This window comes from Chanodichthys erythropterus, chromosome 11 (genome assembly GCF_024489055.1).
Source record: "Chanodichthys erythropterus isolate Z2021 chromosome 11, ASM2448905v1, whole genome shotgun sequence".
In the NCBI taxonomy this organism is placed as follows: Eukaryota; Metazoa; Chordata; class Actinopteri; order Cypriniformes; family Xenocyprididae; genus Chanodichthys; species Chanodichthys erythropterus.
The window spans coordinates 25,744,728-25,762,824 of NC_090231.1; the positions used below are offsets into that span (position 1 = coordinate 25,744,728).

The window sequence follows — 18,097 nt, forward strand, 5'->3', positions numbered from 1 at the left end:
GGGTTTTCCAAGAATCTGGTTGTGAGTTCCAGGGCTGGACTGGGACAAAATGTCAGGCTGTGAAATCTCACACTCATCCAGGCCACAACAAATTTTGGAACCACAGACAACCCCTTTTTTTTGTATGGCCATCACATAGAAAACTGTCTAAATCCTTAGGCTTGGGCCGTGCAAAACACAATTATCAATACTGTGTTCACAGTTCTCCTTACCAAATTTCAACTTGGCGTTAATTTCACATTTAAAATGCACTAAAATACAAAATCCTTTAAACGTCTCAAATCAAGTCATTCTTCCGTAACACTAGCAAGGGTTTTCAGTTTCACTCAGCAAACACACTTTGTCACTCATAAAAGACCTAACAAAAGGTAGCATCACTGTTTTCTTTTGTACAATGTCTTTACAAAACAAGAATAACAGCTCTCTACTGTTCAGATTTCACTGCAGTATGTTTACATTACAGTACGAAATTATTCAGAAGTTTTCCCCTTTTGTATAGATGTATAATGAATTTGAAAAACACTTGTGTATGTGTTCAGCTACATCTAATTGCTTTGATAGAATATATTTTAGTTTCAGAAAATATTTCAATATGGAATTACAGTAAAATGTTGCACATTTCTTTTTCTTTTTTTAATTCATTTTTGCATTGTGCTAGATTTTGTTTAACAGTTTTGAAAAGAGCATGTAAATGTGCAAATTGGTTTGTATAGTAGGCCTACATAAAGTTTTGGTGGAGTTTGTATCTAGTGAGAAAAAAAAATCATGTAAATTGAAAGACTTAATTGAATGCATTTTGTGCCAAAAATCAATGATAAATGATCCACAGTTTAGCTCCCGTAGACTGGTGTTGTGGATCACTGCGTCAAGAGTTTTGAAAAAGAGACCCAAGTATTGAGAAATGTGTCCTGTAAACAACAAAAAAGTCTAAGGGTGCACCTCACTTCCATTTTCTTTTCCATACTCTTCATTTTCCCTGATATCTCTCTGTTTCTCCCGGTTCTCCCGGTGCTCCCGATGGCCAGTCCAGGCCTGGTGAGTCCAGTGGGTGCGAGTTTGTTTATAGAATGTGGTTGTTCATCCCAACGTTACTCCCGCAAAGTGTGTGAATGTAGCCGGGTTAGGACTCAAATAAATGACTGACAAAAGTATTCTGCTGCTGTGAGATAGTGACAATTGTTTGTTATTTAAAGTGCTGCGCAGCACAGAGTGCGCAGCTCGAGGCGTTGTCATGACAACGGCATCAACACTAACTGTATCCAACAACAGCTAAGCTAAGCGATTATGTGTTGTGCACGGGCTAGACAGGTAAGTTTCTGAGACTACCAAGTTTACTCTTGATTCAAGATTTAAGATTCAATTCATTTGATAGCGTATTCAGAGGCTATTTGTCGTGCTGTATGTGATAGATACTCTACATTGCAGGAATCATGAGTTTGCAGGGCTCTCCAGTAAAGGTGTACATTCGCATTCGACCCACAGCCAATTTTGCGCATGAGCTTATCGAATGCCTACCTGACCAGCAGGTAACCTATGCAATGTGCTAAAATGTATCTCGTTTAAATGTTCTTAACTGTCAAATGAATTAATGCGTGAAGTTCTGTGTTGTATTGTTTCTTGCAGCCTTCTGTTTTTTTATTGCTTAAATATAAAACATGACTGAGTAAACACAAAACTTAATACAATTTCAACAAATCCAAATAGCAGCAAAAAACATAACTAGTATTAAAAAAGCAAAGAAGACTTACACAAGGGGGGTCATCCTCAAAATACACACCCAAAAGATTACACAGCTTTTTGTTATGCATAAGTTTTAGGATTTTTTAGGGGATTTTTAAAAATCTATATCTTTGTATGAAATAATTGGCCAAAACCACAATATTATTATCCAAAAATTAACATTAAAATTCAGAGAGGAAATGGCATATTTTATAGTTAAGTTTTGAATTCAATGTCAGGTACTACATATTTCAAACTTAGCCAAACATGAATGTCTTTCCATTTTTATTTTCTTCTTTCATTTACATGAATAAAATAATCGTTCCAATGACAAAAGTTGCACTCATTACTATCCGAATTAAATCTGTGTCTGGGGAACATTAATACTTTTTAGCCTTTAGCAGAGAGAAAGTAATCTTGTTCTAATTTTAGCTTTCATTCTGGAGAAATAAAAAAAGACAGATTTCTTTCTAACTTTCGAAGGGAAAGCCTGTACATTCAAATATGTTTTTTAAAAACATTATTAATACAACATTCCTCCATAAATTTAAGATCAGAAATTATTAAATTACTCAGTCTTGGGATCACAGCTGAATAGCACAATGAACCTTTAACCGACTGAGCCAAACATAAAACAGATTGAATGAAGCTAATATTTAAGAATGCTTACCTGTGTCCCTCTCTTCATCTCTGAGACTTTGAGAGTACGGTGGTCACGGAGAGACTCCAAGAAAGGAAAGAGGAACAATCATCTGAGCTCATGGTTATTTCAGCTGAATGGAGTGCTTCACAATGTGTCACAAGAGGACGTCTACGATCATGTAGCCCGGAGTGTAGTACTGGGAGTCTTTGGGGGCTACAATGGTTGGTCATTCAAATGCATACATATGTTTCATATCTGAAATCACAAACATTAATTTTATACTTTGGAATGAAATGTTTAGGAAAGCCTTTTGTGTGTTTAGGTACAATAATGTGCTTTGGGCAAACCGGAGCAGGGAAAACATACACTATGACAGGTGCTGCAGAGACTTACAAACAGAGAGGCATCATTCCTCGAGCCCTACAGGAGGTGATCGAGACTCATGGAAAAGAAGCACGTAGTCAGTGTTTCAGCTCTTATGGCTAATAAACCATCTCTCAATTCCTCAGGTTTTCCAGGAGGTGGAGCATCGTGTAGATCATACATTCTCTGTTCACCTTTCCTTCCTGGAAATCTATAATGAGACAATGGTAGACTTGCTCTCCAGCCTAAAGCAGGGAAAAGGTTCACATAGTGGGATCTTAACTGTGGTAGAAGAACCAGGAGGTGGAGTCTCAGTTAAAGGATTGTCTTTACATCTGGTTCACAATGAAGAGGAAGCTCTTAACCTGCTTTTTGAGGTAAGAGGAAAGGTATTTGATCAGCTCATTTAAAAAAAAAAAAAATGTATATTTTATCTCAGCAAAAATAGTCTATTTCCAGTAAACAGAATTCTTATCAGGTTGTGTTTGCCTGTTAAGGGCGAAGGTTTGTTCTTATCTCTCAACACTGGTGTTGACAAATTGGCTAATGAAAAACAATATGATATAACATCACCAGACACCAAGAGTCTCCATTAAAAGTCCTATTACTCATGAATGAATGACTAAAACAAGAATGTTTGCCCACGCAAAAGCAACTGCTAAAGCACATTCAGAATTGGATTTTCATATTTTTGTTACAGATTTAGACGAAATAGGCACATCTGTGATAAATAACACTGATCTCACTGCGCTGACAGGGGGAGATGAACAGAATAATTGGAGAACATGCCCTTAATAAACATTCCTCCAGGTCACACTGCATATTTACCATCCACATTGAGGTAAGTGACTGAAATATATTGAGCATGATAAGATCTAAAAATGATTTAGTAAACTGGTCTATAACATATGGTGGTATTTTTTGCATATGTGTTTATGTGTGCCACAGTCTCGCTCTCGCACGCTGTCAGACGCAAAATACATCACCTCAAAACTGAACCTGGTGGACCTGGCGGGATCTGAAAGACTTAGCAAAACTGGGGTCAGTTCATTTCTCCTCTCATCATTACAGTTTGTGTCTTACAATTCAGTGTGCAGCCAGCAGTGCACTGTTGAATATATGTATGGTATATAATGTCAGCATTGCACTAATGTGTTAATCATGGCAAGCTCCTCAACTGTTTCCAGTTTTTCTCTCTACTCTCTACTTTTTGTCTTTTACTCCAGTCAGAGGGTCAAGTCCAAACGGAGGCAATGTATATCAACAAGTCCCTTTCTTTCCTGGAGCAGGTCATCTTGGCTCTAGCTGACAGTCGTAGGGAACATGTTCCCTTCAGACAGAGCAAACTTACCCATGCTCTCAAAGACTCACTTGGTTAGTGTGCTAAACAATTATCACTTTTTAAATGATTTTTTCCCCCATAGAAGTATAACAACAAACCCACATTAGTTATAATTTAAGCTAGCTTTAAGTATTCAGCCACAGAACATCAGTATGTAAACATTTATTTTGAACACTGGGAAAATCTTTATTTCTGATTAAAAAAAAGTAATATAATCTCAAATGGGACATGTGTGACCTAATGATTTATCCCTGGCTCAACTACATACACAGGAGGAAACTGTAACACAGTGCTTGTGGCAAACATATATGGTGAAGGGGCACAAATTGAAGAGACGGTGAGATGTTTTTATTGTAAATCCAGTGAGACGTGTCAGATAAGACTAGAAAACCCACACAGCTTCTTTGATTTTTTGGTTCTTTTGACAGCTTTCAACTCTTCGCTTTGCCACCAGAATGAAATGTGTGAAGACAAAGCCGTTAATCAATGAACATGTCGACCCAGTGGTGAGATTTTGTTCATGTATATTACAAAGCGAATACTCTAAATCCTCTAATAATAATTCATGTGCGCATACAACTAATGTGTAACAGTTCAAAGCAGAAAATCCTTTCAGGTGATGGTTAAAACCATGTGAATGTTTATCAAGCTTCAGGTGCAAAGACTACAGAAAGAAATCCAGTTTCTTAAGGAGGAGCTGTCTATGTGTAACAAACTGGTGAGTACAAACACATGCACATCCAGAATCTCTGCCAATTACCACATCAACAGATGACTGACAAATTCTGGTTTCCCAAGCTATGACATTTTGGGCAGCATGTTTTTTTTTTAATGACTTCTTTACTCATAGAGTAATAGGGTTGGAGTTTCTAATGAGATCCTGTCAGAGACACTGGTGGAGGAAGTAAGGAGTCAGGTGCAGAGATACCTGTCTGGATCACTGGCTGAGATTCCAGTAAACACCATAGTTTATACATCAATGCTTCAAATATATAAGTTTACCTTTTTGGAATCAATCTCATTTTTGTCAGAACTGAATAAATGATTTAATGTTTCAGATTGTAAGCATTGCACAAATCCAAGAGGTGTTTGCCCAGTTCAAAAAAGTGGTGCTGTACGTACAGTTACCTCTTCATCAACAATTTAACATATTTATAATGGAAGTCAATACAATTATGTTTGAATGTAGCCTATATGTTTATTAAATAGGGAGCAGCAAATGAAATTGCGAGAGCAGCTCTGTCCTAGAAATGCTCGTGTAGAGAAAGCCATGAACACAACACCTTCTCCTGTTGCAGAGGTTAGTGATATACAGATATTTGATTGACAAATATACTTCAGTAAGTCACATGCCTCATTAACTCTGCTACAGGTGCTGGGGTCTGTATGTGCTGTTGGCGAGGTGGAGAGTTGTGGATATGGCCTTGGTTTAGCTAAATCTTCACAGAGGCATCAACGAGCTGTGTCACCTAAACCAAGTAAAGCAAGAAAAGACAAACAGATAAGCAGGTGACATCATATTTCCCTCATGTTTGAGGCCTGATGTGACAAATCTAAGCAAAAAACTAAGAATTCATGTTTAGATTAGGGTGAATCTTGTTAAGGCTAGAATACACTACACAACTTTTAAAATCTGAACAGAATTATGAGGAAACATGCAGAGATTACACATAAATGACTGAGGATCACACACTACCAGACTGTCAAGTCGTTTTAAACACACAAAAAAACACACAGAAACATGTGCCTCATTGCTAGGAGAGACATGACAAACACAACCCCAATTCCAAAAAAATTTGGGACACTGTACAATAAAAATAGAATGCAATGATCTGCAAATATCATAAATCCATATGTTATTTACAATAGAACATATCAAATGTTTAAACTGAGGAAATGTACCATTTTAGGAAAAAAAAGAAAAAGGTAATCTGAATTTGATGGCTGCAACATTTACTAAAAAAACAGCTGGAGGAACATTTCGCAACTAATTACATAAAGGTGATAAAGAGGATCTTTTCGTCGCCTAAGAAACCAAAGACTGTTAGTGAATTTTTGAAATGAGCACATGCGTAAGAACAACCCCCCTCCTTCACAGCTCATTTCGTGGGAACGCCTCCCAAAACTCGTGCACGAGTATTGGAACACGAGTGTTTACCACCGGCATTCGCTGTGTCGTGTTAGTGGATTCATTATGTCGGACTCACCGCAGGTAACTCATAATCTGCAGTTGTTACTCCTGACAAAAACATTGCATGCGGCGCCTGTGGAGTGTGGAAAGTTACTGGAGCGCGCACGTCTCTCATAAGGAACGTAATGGCAGTGATTGACAAGCCAGAGGGCCAATCGTTTATGCGATGATCACACAAACGATTGGTTGATGTTTTTAAGGCCCTACTTCGTGCACAGATTATGTATATTAATATTATTCATTTCAGTGCACCTAATAAATAGTCTTTTAAAAGTTAGTAAAGACAGTTTCAAGTAATATTGCAAAAATGTATAAAACAAAACATCCTCTTTAGCACCTTTAATTGGCAACAGGTCAGTAACATGATTGGGTATAAAAAGAGTATGATAGAGAGGCAGAGTGTCTCAGAAGTAAAGATGGGCAGAGTTTCACCAATCTGCAAAAAACTGTATCTAAAAAATAATGAAACAATTTTAGCTCCCCAACATAAAATTGTGAAGACTTTGAATATGTCATCATCTACAGAACATAATATCATCAAAAGATTCAGAGAATCTGGAGAAATCTCTGTGCTCAAGGGATGATCTTTGGGCCCTGAGGCAGCAGTACGTTAAAAACAGGCATGATTCTCTAATAGAAGTCACTGCATGGGCTAAGAAACACCTCCAGAAATCATTGTCTGTGAAAAGTTCACTGTGCTATCTCTATTCTATTGTAAATAAAATATGGGTTTATGAGATTTGGTTTTTATTTACATTTTACACGGTGTCCCAGATTGGGGTTGTAAAAACAATGCGTGTTCTAAAATCAGCTTAAAATATCAAACATGTCTGATATCCTTTGACTGGATGAAGTCATAGTTTGAGGATTAGAGTATGTGTCCATCACATATTATGCGATTTTTAGTGAAATCTCTGACTGCTCAGAATTAGACTGCGCTGACATTTGGCAACTACCATCAACTCATCCAGACTGCAAATCAGGGCAGAAATCTGTGCTAAAGCCTTTAGTCAGAGCTCTGTTCTTTGTCAGTAGACATGATGAAAGCTCTGTGATATGCTCCTGAGAACCAGGAAAAAAAGTTGTGAATTTAGTTTCTTTCATTGTCATTACATTGTTTGGAGCATAAGAAACAAATGGCAAAACATTTTAAAAAATAAAAAAGATATTTTATTCACATGTTATGCTATGGCCACTGCAGTTATTCAAAAAATTACAAGGCATGAAAAGACATTTACAGGCAAAAACAATGGATTTTTTTTCTACATTCACCAATTAATTTTTATGGTTCATGATTTTCTTTTGTAAAAAGATGATTCTCAACTATGTTATGAAAGATATAATAATGATTTGATATACTGTTTTTTACTATGTGATATGTGTGTAAAATGGTAGTCCCATTCAATACAATGCATCTATACATTGTATCTAATATGCATATTAATATGTTCTTGGGGCAACATGTAATGAAAAAAGAAGCATAATACTGGGAGTAATATTTGGCAATATTTTCATAAGAATATCTAATATTTCATAGGAACATTGATATATAATTTCTTTCCCTATTCACTTGTTGTGTCTCCCAAAATGGCTGATTTACATGCTTTAAGTCCTGGTGTCCACTACAGTGGACGTATTAAATTGATGTCCTGTTTCATAACAGAAAGTCATATTCTTATTTGAAACCCCATAACAATTTCCTGAGATTTTGATTTATGATAAAGAATTTGAAAATTAGTCATATTTAAATGATAATTACAAAATATTGTCATATTTCCGTAAGAGTGCTAAATTTGATCATTCAATCAATATCAGTCATTTTTGAAGACCAAGGAGAGGGAGTTGTCATGATGAAGCCTCCAAACATTTGGGATCTCTGAAAATCCCTGAACCTGCTCTTTACAGGACAGACAAAAGCTGTGACACATACAATGTCAGAGAAATTTGCCAAAATATAATGTCCACTAAGAGGAAAAAAGTCGATGCTTGGGTTTCAGGAGGATATGGAAGACTGTATGATGTAAATTGTTGTTCTTCAAATCCTACCTTGAGCAGAAAGGAAGAAGCAGTGAGCGAGTGGCCAGATGAAAACACAACTGTACAAGCTGCACAGCCTCTAAACATGAGTGAATCTGACATGACCACACAAGAACCCCAACAACAAGATCCAGAAGAGCAACATCACAGAACTGAGTAAGTCGCTTACATACATCAGCAGCACCTGTAAGCTTGAGGAGACCTCTGCTGACAGGGACCAAGTACCGCAGTTACTAATAAATATCAACATCAGCTGTGTATATAATACGTCAACTTTTACATCTTAAATATTAAATATTAAAATGAATTTCTCAGCTCTCCTCCACCCAAAGATGAGGCATTTGAGGATTTCAAAGCAGAACGGGGAAGTGAGATTAACCGCATACTAAAGGAGAACAAAGCTGTGCTGTTGGACCGCATGTCCCAATTACGCACCCTCACTGATGTCATCAGTGTGACTAAACGGGATCTTGACAACATTACACATGAGCTTCGACAGTTCAGAGAGCGAAGACAAAGCCAGGGTGAGCATTACATGATGTAAAAACAAGCTTCTTTCTGAATGAGATGTGGTAATCATATTGGTTTAATAGGTCAGTTTGTGAGTGCGGAGGGGGAGCCTGTGCTGGAGGAGGCTGAACTGTCTCTAGTGCTGCAGCTAAAAGAGCTGAAGAACCGTTATAGACGAGCATATGAGGACTTCAGATGCACAAAGGCAGAAGTCACCTACTGTCAGCACCTGGTGAATCAGTGCCGCACACGACTGCTAACAGGTGACTTCCTATAGTTCTCTGCACAACATGTTGTAGTTCCTCTTGTTCTCGGGCTTCTGTTTTTGGTTAGAAATTAAAAAACCTCCACCAATTCAGACAGCCACTGTTGTAGTCCATTTTGTGTGACAAAAATGCATCTGAATGTACTTACCTGATCTATCCAAATGTTTTCATAAGTGCTTATCACACTTCACTAAAGTTCATCCTTCTTTAAAGCCAGTAATGTGATTTTGTTTTGTGTTTGCCAGAGTTTGAGAGCTGGTACAATGAGTCTTTCCTGTTGCCGGATGAAGTGCTGTCAGTCTTAGAGACAGGACCAATTAGGCCAGGTCACATAGCTGTGGACAAAGCATTAACTCTGGTCAGTAAGTTCATGAAGGCCATGAGACTTGAGGCCTGAGTGTTTTTAAAAGAAATTTTATTCAGAAATGTTATTCAAATTAATACATTTATCAAAAGTGACAGTAAAGACTTACAAATGTTACAAAAGATTTCATTTCTTTATGGTCCTTTTAATTAAAATGATAATGGTTTCCAAAAAATATTAAGCAGCAGAACGGTTTTCAACATTGATAACAATAAATGTTTCTTAATGATTTCTGTCAGATCTGACACTGAAGACTGGAGTAAATTACAATAGAAAAGTTATTTCACAATACTACTGTTTTACTGTATTTTGATTATATAAATATAGTCTTGGTGAGCATAAGAGACTTCTTTCAAAAACATAAAAAAACCCTCTTAAGGCCGGTTCACACCAAGAATGATAAGGGTCGATATTTTAAGCTCACGCTCTGCGGTTTAAAAGTGTACACGTGTTTTTGCTGTTCTTGTTGCATTTAAACTGCTTTAACCAGCAGATGTCCTCAGCATGCTGTTTCGAGTGAAAAGCGAGTGTAACAGATCTAATCTAAAAGTGAAGTTAGCTGACGAAGTCAATGTAGTGGAATAAAAACAGCGCCTAGTGCAAGACAATGTTGTCGAAACTAGCGCTGGACATCTGAGGTAATTTTATATTACACTGTTTGCTAGCCTGGCATAATAATCTCATTTTTTGAGTTGTCAAACAGTGGTGGCTTTTTCTGGACCTCGGTGATTCTCCGCCTGCTATTTTAAATACGCGAGTCATTGAATTAGAGTGGACTCTGATTGGCTGTCAGTGTTTTATTGTTCAATAGCTGGAAAAAATAGTTGTGAAAGTGATCCTAACGATATGGTTCCTCTATATAGTTATAACTGTGGTGTGAACAGTGCTATTGTTTTATATTTAGAACTATATCTTTATCGTTCTTGGTGTGAACGGGCCTTTACAGACACCAAACTTTTGAATAGGAATATATATATATACACACACACACATATATATATATATGTGTATATATATATATATATATATATATATATATATATATATATATATATATATATATATATATATACACACATACACATATAGCCTATATATATATATATATATATATATACACACACACACATATATATATATATATATATACACATACACACATACATATATATATATATACATACACATACATATATATATACATACACATACATATATATATACATACACATACATATATATATATATATATACATACACATACATATATATATATATATACATACACATAAATATATATATATATATACATACACATACATATATATATATATATATATACATACACATACATATATATATATACATACACATACATATATACACACACACATATATATATACACACATATATATACACACATAGATATATACACATACACACACATATATACACATACACACATACATATATACACATACATATATATACATACACATACATATATATATACACACATACATATATATATATACACACACATATATACACATACACACATATATATACACATACATACATATATATATACACACACACACATATATATATATACACACACACACATATATATATATACACACATATATATATATATATACACACACACACACATATATGTGTATATATATATACACACATACATATATATATAATGGCAGAACTCATTTTTTCTTTTATATTATATAAAAACTGTCAGTGCATGCTTCCTAGTAATTCTTACATTTCAATTTCTTTGTGAAGATCTCGATTTCCAGTGTAGCACTTGTAACATCTCATGAGTTTTAAATATTTGTTGTACTTGATGTAATGAGCAGAAACTATTGACAATGTGTGAGACTCGTTCAAGTATGACTGTCAGATGCTGTATTACTGGACAGATGGAGGATGATGAAGAGCACTGCGACAATCCCCGTCAGAAGCTGCATGCAGATGGTTCCAGTGCGGTGTCATTTTATAATGCCTACAACAGGACTCTACAGAGGGTAAGACATACTTACACCTGACACTAGCTTTCATTCCTCAGCAATATAATGAAAGCATCTTTACTTTACAGAGGGGAAGCAGACAGGTGTCTCAGAGTCCAGACTCAGTGAGGGGCAGCAGGAGTAAGATAAAACCTCCTATTCTCCCAGTCATCTGATGAAGGCGTCTGTGTGTTCAGTCTCACTCTCCAGAGTACTTTACTCTTTCTGAAGCTTTCCATGGATGTTTGCTATTGGTAGAACATATGAAAACACCTGCTATCTGAAAGCTGCTTGTGCTGTATAATGTGCTAATCTGTCCCTCAAGTCGCAATCAATATTGTTCAAACACAATCTGTCTATAAAATGTTTGGATAATTTTTCAGGTTGAATGTGTACTGCATAATTGACTACATTGTTATTTATGTACTTGTTAGACTTGTTTTTCAAACATCAAATCTACACTTGGCAGTATATTTTCCACTTTAAGAAAGCAGCAGTTTGTGCTAATCAGAGGCAAAAACAACCTCAGTACATCAGGTTGTTAAATGAAAAGTAAACTTTATTATTCCTGAACCACAAAATAGACTTCTTTGGTTGTACAAATTCACTAGTTACAGTCCTGAATGAGCTCTATTCCCAGACCTTTTGTCCCACCCTCCCCTTTAGCAAAAAACAAACAAAAATCCTCCCCAACAAGAAAAACAATGAGAGCTCAAACTCTTTTGCTCTGAAAAAGTAAAAATGTAGTGAACCCCATTATCCCATTGGTTACAGAAAACCAATTTTTTTTTTTCTCAAACTAAAATAAAAAATAAAAAAAAATCAATGATGAGCAAATCCCAAATTGTTATCAACCAAAACTGAATTTCAGTCAATGAGAGCAACACAAAAGCTAAGATAAGTAAAATTTAAAAAAAAGATTATTTCATAAGTTCGACAGGTTCATCGGGACACAGTGTTGATGGCAGCCAGGGTGGTGAACAACTGATTTGAGAACATGACATAAAACATGTTTATTTGAAGGAATAATAAAAGTATATTGTCTTAGTCCTCACACAGGATTGACAGTAAAATTGCAATAAGCAATAAACCAATATACACACAGGGATCAGTCAGTCAAGACCCTGGTAGAATCATCTACACCCTCCAGACTTTTGTTTGGTCTTGGGGCAGAAAGGCTCAGATTCAATTCTGATTTTTGCTCCTTATTTTAAGCATTTATACATTATTCACACAATGAGCTTTTTAGTGGCTTCAACCAATTAAAATGTAGATTAGAAAACATCTACTACCTTCACACACCTGTCAGAGTAAGAGAAAGAAAAGATATGAGCAAGATTCATAGATGTTAATAGAGACCAAATGTTCTCAAATGATTCGATTTCCTCCTCGCACTCCCAAAATGGTACCATATGTTTATGGAGAGGTGAGTGTTTGTCAGAGTGAAATTCTACACTCTGGTCACTCTGTGTAGTAAAGGGAATGATTCAACGTATAGATATACAACATGCCCCAGAACGAGGAGTAGAAAAAAAAAAATGGAGAATGCATTTTAGGTGATTTAGGTCACCAAATGAAAAAAAAAAAAAAAAAAAGTCTTAGGAAAACATTATCCACTTCATTTTACTCTCCTAGTCCATTAAAGGAAGACTAGAGATCGATTCAAAAGTTTAGAATGACACTACTCGATACAGTAGATCAGTCTTTATGATATGGCATGAACATACACATTCCGAAAAGGTCCAGAACAGATCTTTGAATAAGCTCAGATGCAACCTTTCAAAAATATTACATTCATTTGCATCACCTTAAAAGAGAATCTGTTTTAAAACTGATATGGATATCAAATGGAAATAAAGCTTTGTGCCAAGGCCTCATTTTCAATCTTAAAATGTTGCGTGCAAGAAAATTTATCCCAATCCCAAAAATCAAAATTCGTCACAAAATCACAAGTAAGCTTATACACATGTCAAAAAGCCTCAGTTTGATCCTCTATTGTACTGGATTCCCATAGATTAAAAACAGTATATTACATTAATAAATTACATTTAAAGGAATAAAAGCTTTTTTTTTTTTCTGATTGTGAATTAAAACAACAAAAGTGAAATTCTGGCTTACATGGGGCAGTGAAGGTAGCAGTATGTTGTCCCAAACTGAATGTCCCAAAACATGAACACGGATACATTTAAAAATATCCTTTTCTGCCTTTCCACATTTCACCCAGAACATTTTCTAGAGGAGGTTTTCAAAGCGTTTAGGAAAACCCACAGCATCTCTTAAAACAATTCTGTTTCTAAAATGGTGACGGACAGAAAAATTGAGTACAACAGGTAAATGAATCAGCCATCCTCTGGACCTTTCATAGCAACCCTTTTCAACTAGTGATTAGAGACGCCCATCAGCTCACCTCCCAACCTGTGTTGTCGGTACTGAAATAAGAGTGGTTTAATATCTGTGTACATCTCTTAGCATTAGATGATCACTATTGTGTTTTATCTTCACAGTTCAGATGCATTAGTGTGTGAGTACGGTTATGTGGGCACAGGAGCCTCCAGGCTGCGGCGGCCCTGTCGTAGTTTGCGCTTGTTGCTGTAGAGAGCCATCTCCTCTAGAGCAGACGTGGCTACGGGAACTTCTGGATCTACAACAAGACACAGAAAGGAGGAAAAAACAGGGACAACAAATTAATTAAATATTGCAGTGCAAGAGGAAAATCTTTGACGCTGCACATGTAAAGTGCACCTTCATCCATTAAAAATAAGAAATTTGCCATCTCCTAATTGAAAAGTTACAACTTTTATAACATCTATGACTGCTATCATTTACACTTCCAAACCATCCCCTTATCTTTAAGCCCCTAACCATCAGTTCAAAACCCCCAAACACCCGCAAAGCAGTGATTCAGGAAAGCCATTCGATGCATAAGCTGAAAGGCGGAGCTGCACACCATGCAGAAAAATCCCTGCAGAGCACTGATGACATTTGGGTGTGTAGCAACTCAATGTAATATCTACACATAATGTAATAAGTATTACATTATTATTGTAATAAAATGTTCATAATGTAATAATTGTCTTAATACATAATAAATTCTTGAGCTCATAATGTAAACATTTTTTCATTATGAGAAATTTTTTACATTACAAACTCACCAAAAACATGCAATTTTTCATAATTGTAATAGCTTAACAAAAAAACATCAGTAAAAACATTACGGTTTGTAATTTAAGAGTATGTATACAAGAAGTAGAAGTAAAAGTATAAGTAGTAGTAGTTATACTACTACTACTACTACTACTAGTATCTAATCTGGTGGATTTTGTAGGCATGTTAAGACTGTAAAGGAACACCAATGCTTTATGTTTAATAAAAATATGAGAATAATAATAATAGCATTAATATTTAAGACTGGATTTAGAGTTTTTTAAGAAAGGGATAGTATAGGGAATACTATTACAATTATGGAAATAGGACATGTTTTTGGTGAGCTTAATGTAATAAATCAATGTAAAAATTGTTATTACATTATGAGCTCAAGACTATTACATTTTGAGAAAATTATTACATTAATGAACATTATTACAATAACAATGTAATACTTGTTACATTATGTGATGCGCAATTATTCCATTATGAGTTGCTACGGGGTGCCTTTTGAGGACACTGTAATTGAGGTTAGAACAACACAGATACAAAATATACAAGTTTACTGTACAGCAATGTCTTCTTGATTATTAAATTAACAGCCTTTTTTTTAAAAAAACTTGTGAAAGATCTCCTGTTAGATGTACAAACAGCAGGTTCACCAATTTTTCAAAATGTAATAAAACATGCAAGCTGGAAACAAACAAACTTTACAAAACTGACACGTTAGTATTTTTACTGCAACTGCAGCAGAGAGACTTTAGAATATTGCAGGGTTAGGTTATGCACATCAGTTATCAGCCGATATTAAAGATTTTTTTAAAAGAAATTAATCTTGTTTCACGCCTCTCTGGAATACTTGATTCTGACTTGTCAGTTATGACATTCCAAATTATGATATTTCCTGATAATGACCGTCGTCAATAGCAAAACTATAACTTCTATCTCGTACAGTATAACACTGCAGACTTGCTCTCGTTTCATTCAAACTCAGTTGGTACAGTCTTGCATCTTAACGACTATTGAAAATTAAATAGGAGCAGGTTAGTATAGTGTAATACTGTTGAAGTGTTCATCTTGTTGCCAGGATGATTGTTTTGTACTATGTCTAAGATGATAAACAGGTCCGATTTTTTTCATTTCAAAATCAATATGTAATGTCCACGTCACCACTTATTACACAGCTTTTCACCTAATAAGTAATATGACTGTACATTATAACTTAAATGTTTTTTTTTTTAAGCTCGAAGCCACATGCAAGGAATTCTTTTTTTTTTTTTTTTTTGTGAAAGCTTTACAAGTGAGCAAATAAAATATTTTTGATATTTTGCATCCAATTATTTACTCTTGTGGCAAGCAGCTGTGTAATAAGCGGGATAATGAACATCTAGCCGGTTATGACAAAAATTATTTTTCAAAAACAACCAGCTGGAATGTACATTATTCCCGACATTTTGGTCGATATTGGATATTTTATTGTGCATGCTCCTTTTCCATTTTTACCAATAATTCAATAACTCTATATTGTACAATTACAGTACTTGCAGCATTTTAGACAGTAGATTTTAGTTTTTACGTTTTTTAATTTTTTTTTATTAACTGATTGGTTATCAGCCATAAAAAAAAATGCTAAGAATTATTAGCCAGAATTTTAATACCAGTGCATCTCTAGTTATGTGACCGTGTTGGCCACTGCTGTTACACAATACGTCAAACAGAACAGCTGTTTGAATCTTCATCCATTATAAGACTTTTGGTACTGTTTTAGCAAACAAAAGCATGTGGCATTACATTTAGATTTCTAGAATTCACATGCAGTTCATGTCGTCAGGTTGTAGTGCAGAGTCAGACATACCTATTTTGAAAAATTGGCAGAACTCGTAATAAAGTAATTTTGATTCTTCAAACAGGTTAAGGAATTAAAGCTCATATGAACCTCACTCATTCTGAAGAAACTGCAGATTATCCACCTTTTTCCAAACAAGTCTACTGTGTTTTAAGTTATGGGAGGCACTTCCGGTTTGGGTAGTTCCACTCAAAAAGACTGAAACAAAACTTGCACTACAAATAATACCGATTCGTCAGTTTAAATGAATGAGCTTTAAAATTTCCTTCATGTTTTATTGATGTCAGGAGAATGTGACATGTTATAACAAAAATATCTATGGAAAGAGCTCTTTTCAGCTGCCGCATTCTTTTCCTCCTGATTATTTTCTTTTTGCACATATGTGGTCTGTTCTCCCAATTTAATTTATGGTATATCCCATTAATAATTCACTGGAATGCACTAAGAATCTCTTGTTTTTCTCCCCAAATCCTCATGTCTCTTTCCAGGTTTGTTTTCACTTCTTATCCCTATTAGTAATGTTTACTGGAACGTTTCTACAGCAGGCAAATACAGTATATGTTAGCTGTCAAAATGATTGGTTACAGTTTAACGGTAGTTACTCCCATAATTCGAGCAAAGCGTCATGGGGCGTAGGAAAAAGGTGGATAAATTTTGGCCCATAAACAAGTGCAGAATAGCAGGCTTCTTATCAAAATCCGATGCATATGCGAGCACACACACACACACACACACACACACACACACACACACACACACATACAGATCTCCTACCAATATTAGAAGATCATTTATCCAAGGAAGTCACCTGTGTCAAGGGGACAATAACTGTAATCCAAGTACTAGTAAACAAAGCACATAAAGATTCCCAGTAGACTGTATTCACTCAGGATCTTACCTGGGTTACTGGAGGCATCATCCATGAAGCGCACATCATCACCTGCACCAGGGGACTGCAAGAGAGAGGCAGAGCGTGAGAGGAGGAAACAGAGACCAGTAAGAATTTAACAGATCCTACTGAAAAGACAAATACAAGAGCAAAACTTTAAGGTCTCTCCCATGCATAGCTCTTTTTGGATGAATTGCAAAAATGCTCTGCGTAAATAATCCATTTTCTCATTCATTAAATCTAAAAGACAAATGTAAATGACAAGAGGAGGTCGGTTGGATCAACACACTCTAGACATCTGAGCCACAGAGCTGTTCTGGGAGACACTGCTTGACCTTCACCTGATCAGAAAGCACTTTGTAGGGGCGCTGCTGCTTCAAAACAGCTGCGGACAGACTTACTGAGGGACATCTACATTAAATAAGGTCCATAAGCCCTGCAAACTTCTCGTGTTCCTCTGTTAAGAGATCCAGGTAGATGTTGTTGGCCTAACAATGCTGAAAATGCCACAAAAACACCCACAACAGGCACTTCTAGGACATCTGAGTGTCCTTTTCCATCTCTTAATATTTTTTCAGGCCAGATCATTTTAAGAATCAGAAAAACATTATAACATAATAAGCTCTAACTTCACACAACAGTCCCTCCAAAATCTCACAACACAGGCATGCTGAACAAACCTTCACCCCCACCAAAAACATGTTGCCAACAAGTTTTTTTGTGTGTGCCCCCCCTCTCTGAATAACCCTGAGTAC

The 18,097-nt window shown here is 35.8% G+C and overlaps 2 protein-coding genes across 16 annotated transcripts in view; one reads left to right on the plus strand and one right to left on the minus strand.

Annotated features, from left to right (window-relative positions):
* Positions 1 to 2,338: 2,338 nt before the first annotated feature.
* On the plus strand, positions 2,339 to 11,700 carry kif9 (kinesin family member 9). 2 transcript variants are annotated; one of them, XM_067402139.1, is made up of 19 exons: positions 2,339 to 2,583; positions 2,685 to 2,791; positions 2,872 to 3,102; positions 3,483 to 3,566; positions 3,674 to 3,766; positions 3,952 to 4,099; positions 4,340 to 4,404; positions 4,496 to 4,573; positions 4,717 to 4,785; positions 4,918 to 5,022; positions 5,126 to 5,181; positions 5,277 to 5,367; positions 5,440 to 5,576; positions 8,314 to 8,451; positions 8,611 to 8,819; positions 8,889 to 9,068; positions 9,317 to 9,429; positions 11,377 to 11,481; positions 11,564 to 11,700. In XM_067402139.1, the coding sequence occupies exons 1-19, from the start codon at positions 2,382 to 2,384 to the stop codon at positions 11,606 to 11,608; spliced, it is 2,256 nt and encodes a 751-aa protein (XP_067258240.1). In that variant the 5' UTR covers positions 2,339 to 2,381; the 3' UTR covers positions 11,609 to 11,700. The 2 variants fall into 2 exon arrangements, with proteins under 2 accessions (XP_067258240.1, XP_067258239.1); XM_067402138.1 differs by having other exon boundaries at positions 11,553 to 11,691.
* A 21-nt stretch (positions 11,701 to 11,721) lies between these two features.
* The window catches only part of scrib (scribble planar cell polarity protein), a 97,900-nt gene continuing 91,524 nt past the window's right edge, over positions 11,722 to 18,097 (minus strand). For 12 of the 14 annotated variants that reach the window (XM_067402136.1, XM_067402124.1, XM_067402137.1 and 9 more), the window contains 2 exons: positions 17,352 to 17,406; positions 11,722 to 14,104 (listed from right to left, as the gene is read on the minus strand). In XM_067402136.1, the coding sequence (XP_067258237.1) occupies positions 13,995 to 14,104; positions 17,352 to 17,406 (165 nt within the window). In that variant the 3' untranslated portion in view covers positions 11,722 to 13,994. Of the gene's footprint in view, positions 14,105 to 17,227; positions 17,262 to 17,351; positions 17,407 to 18,097 lie in introns of all 14 variants that reach the window. The other 2 variants (XM_067402134.1, XM_067402128.1) reach the window with 1 other exon arrangement.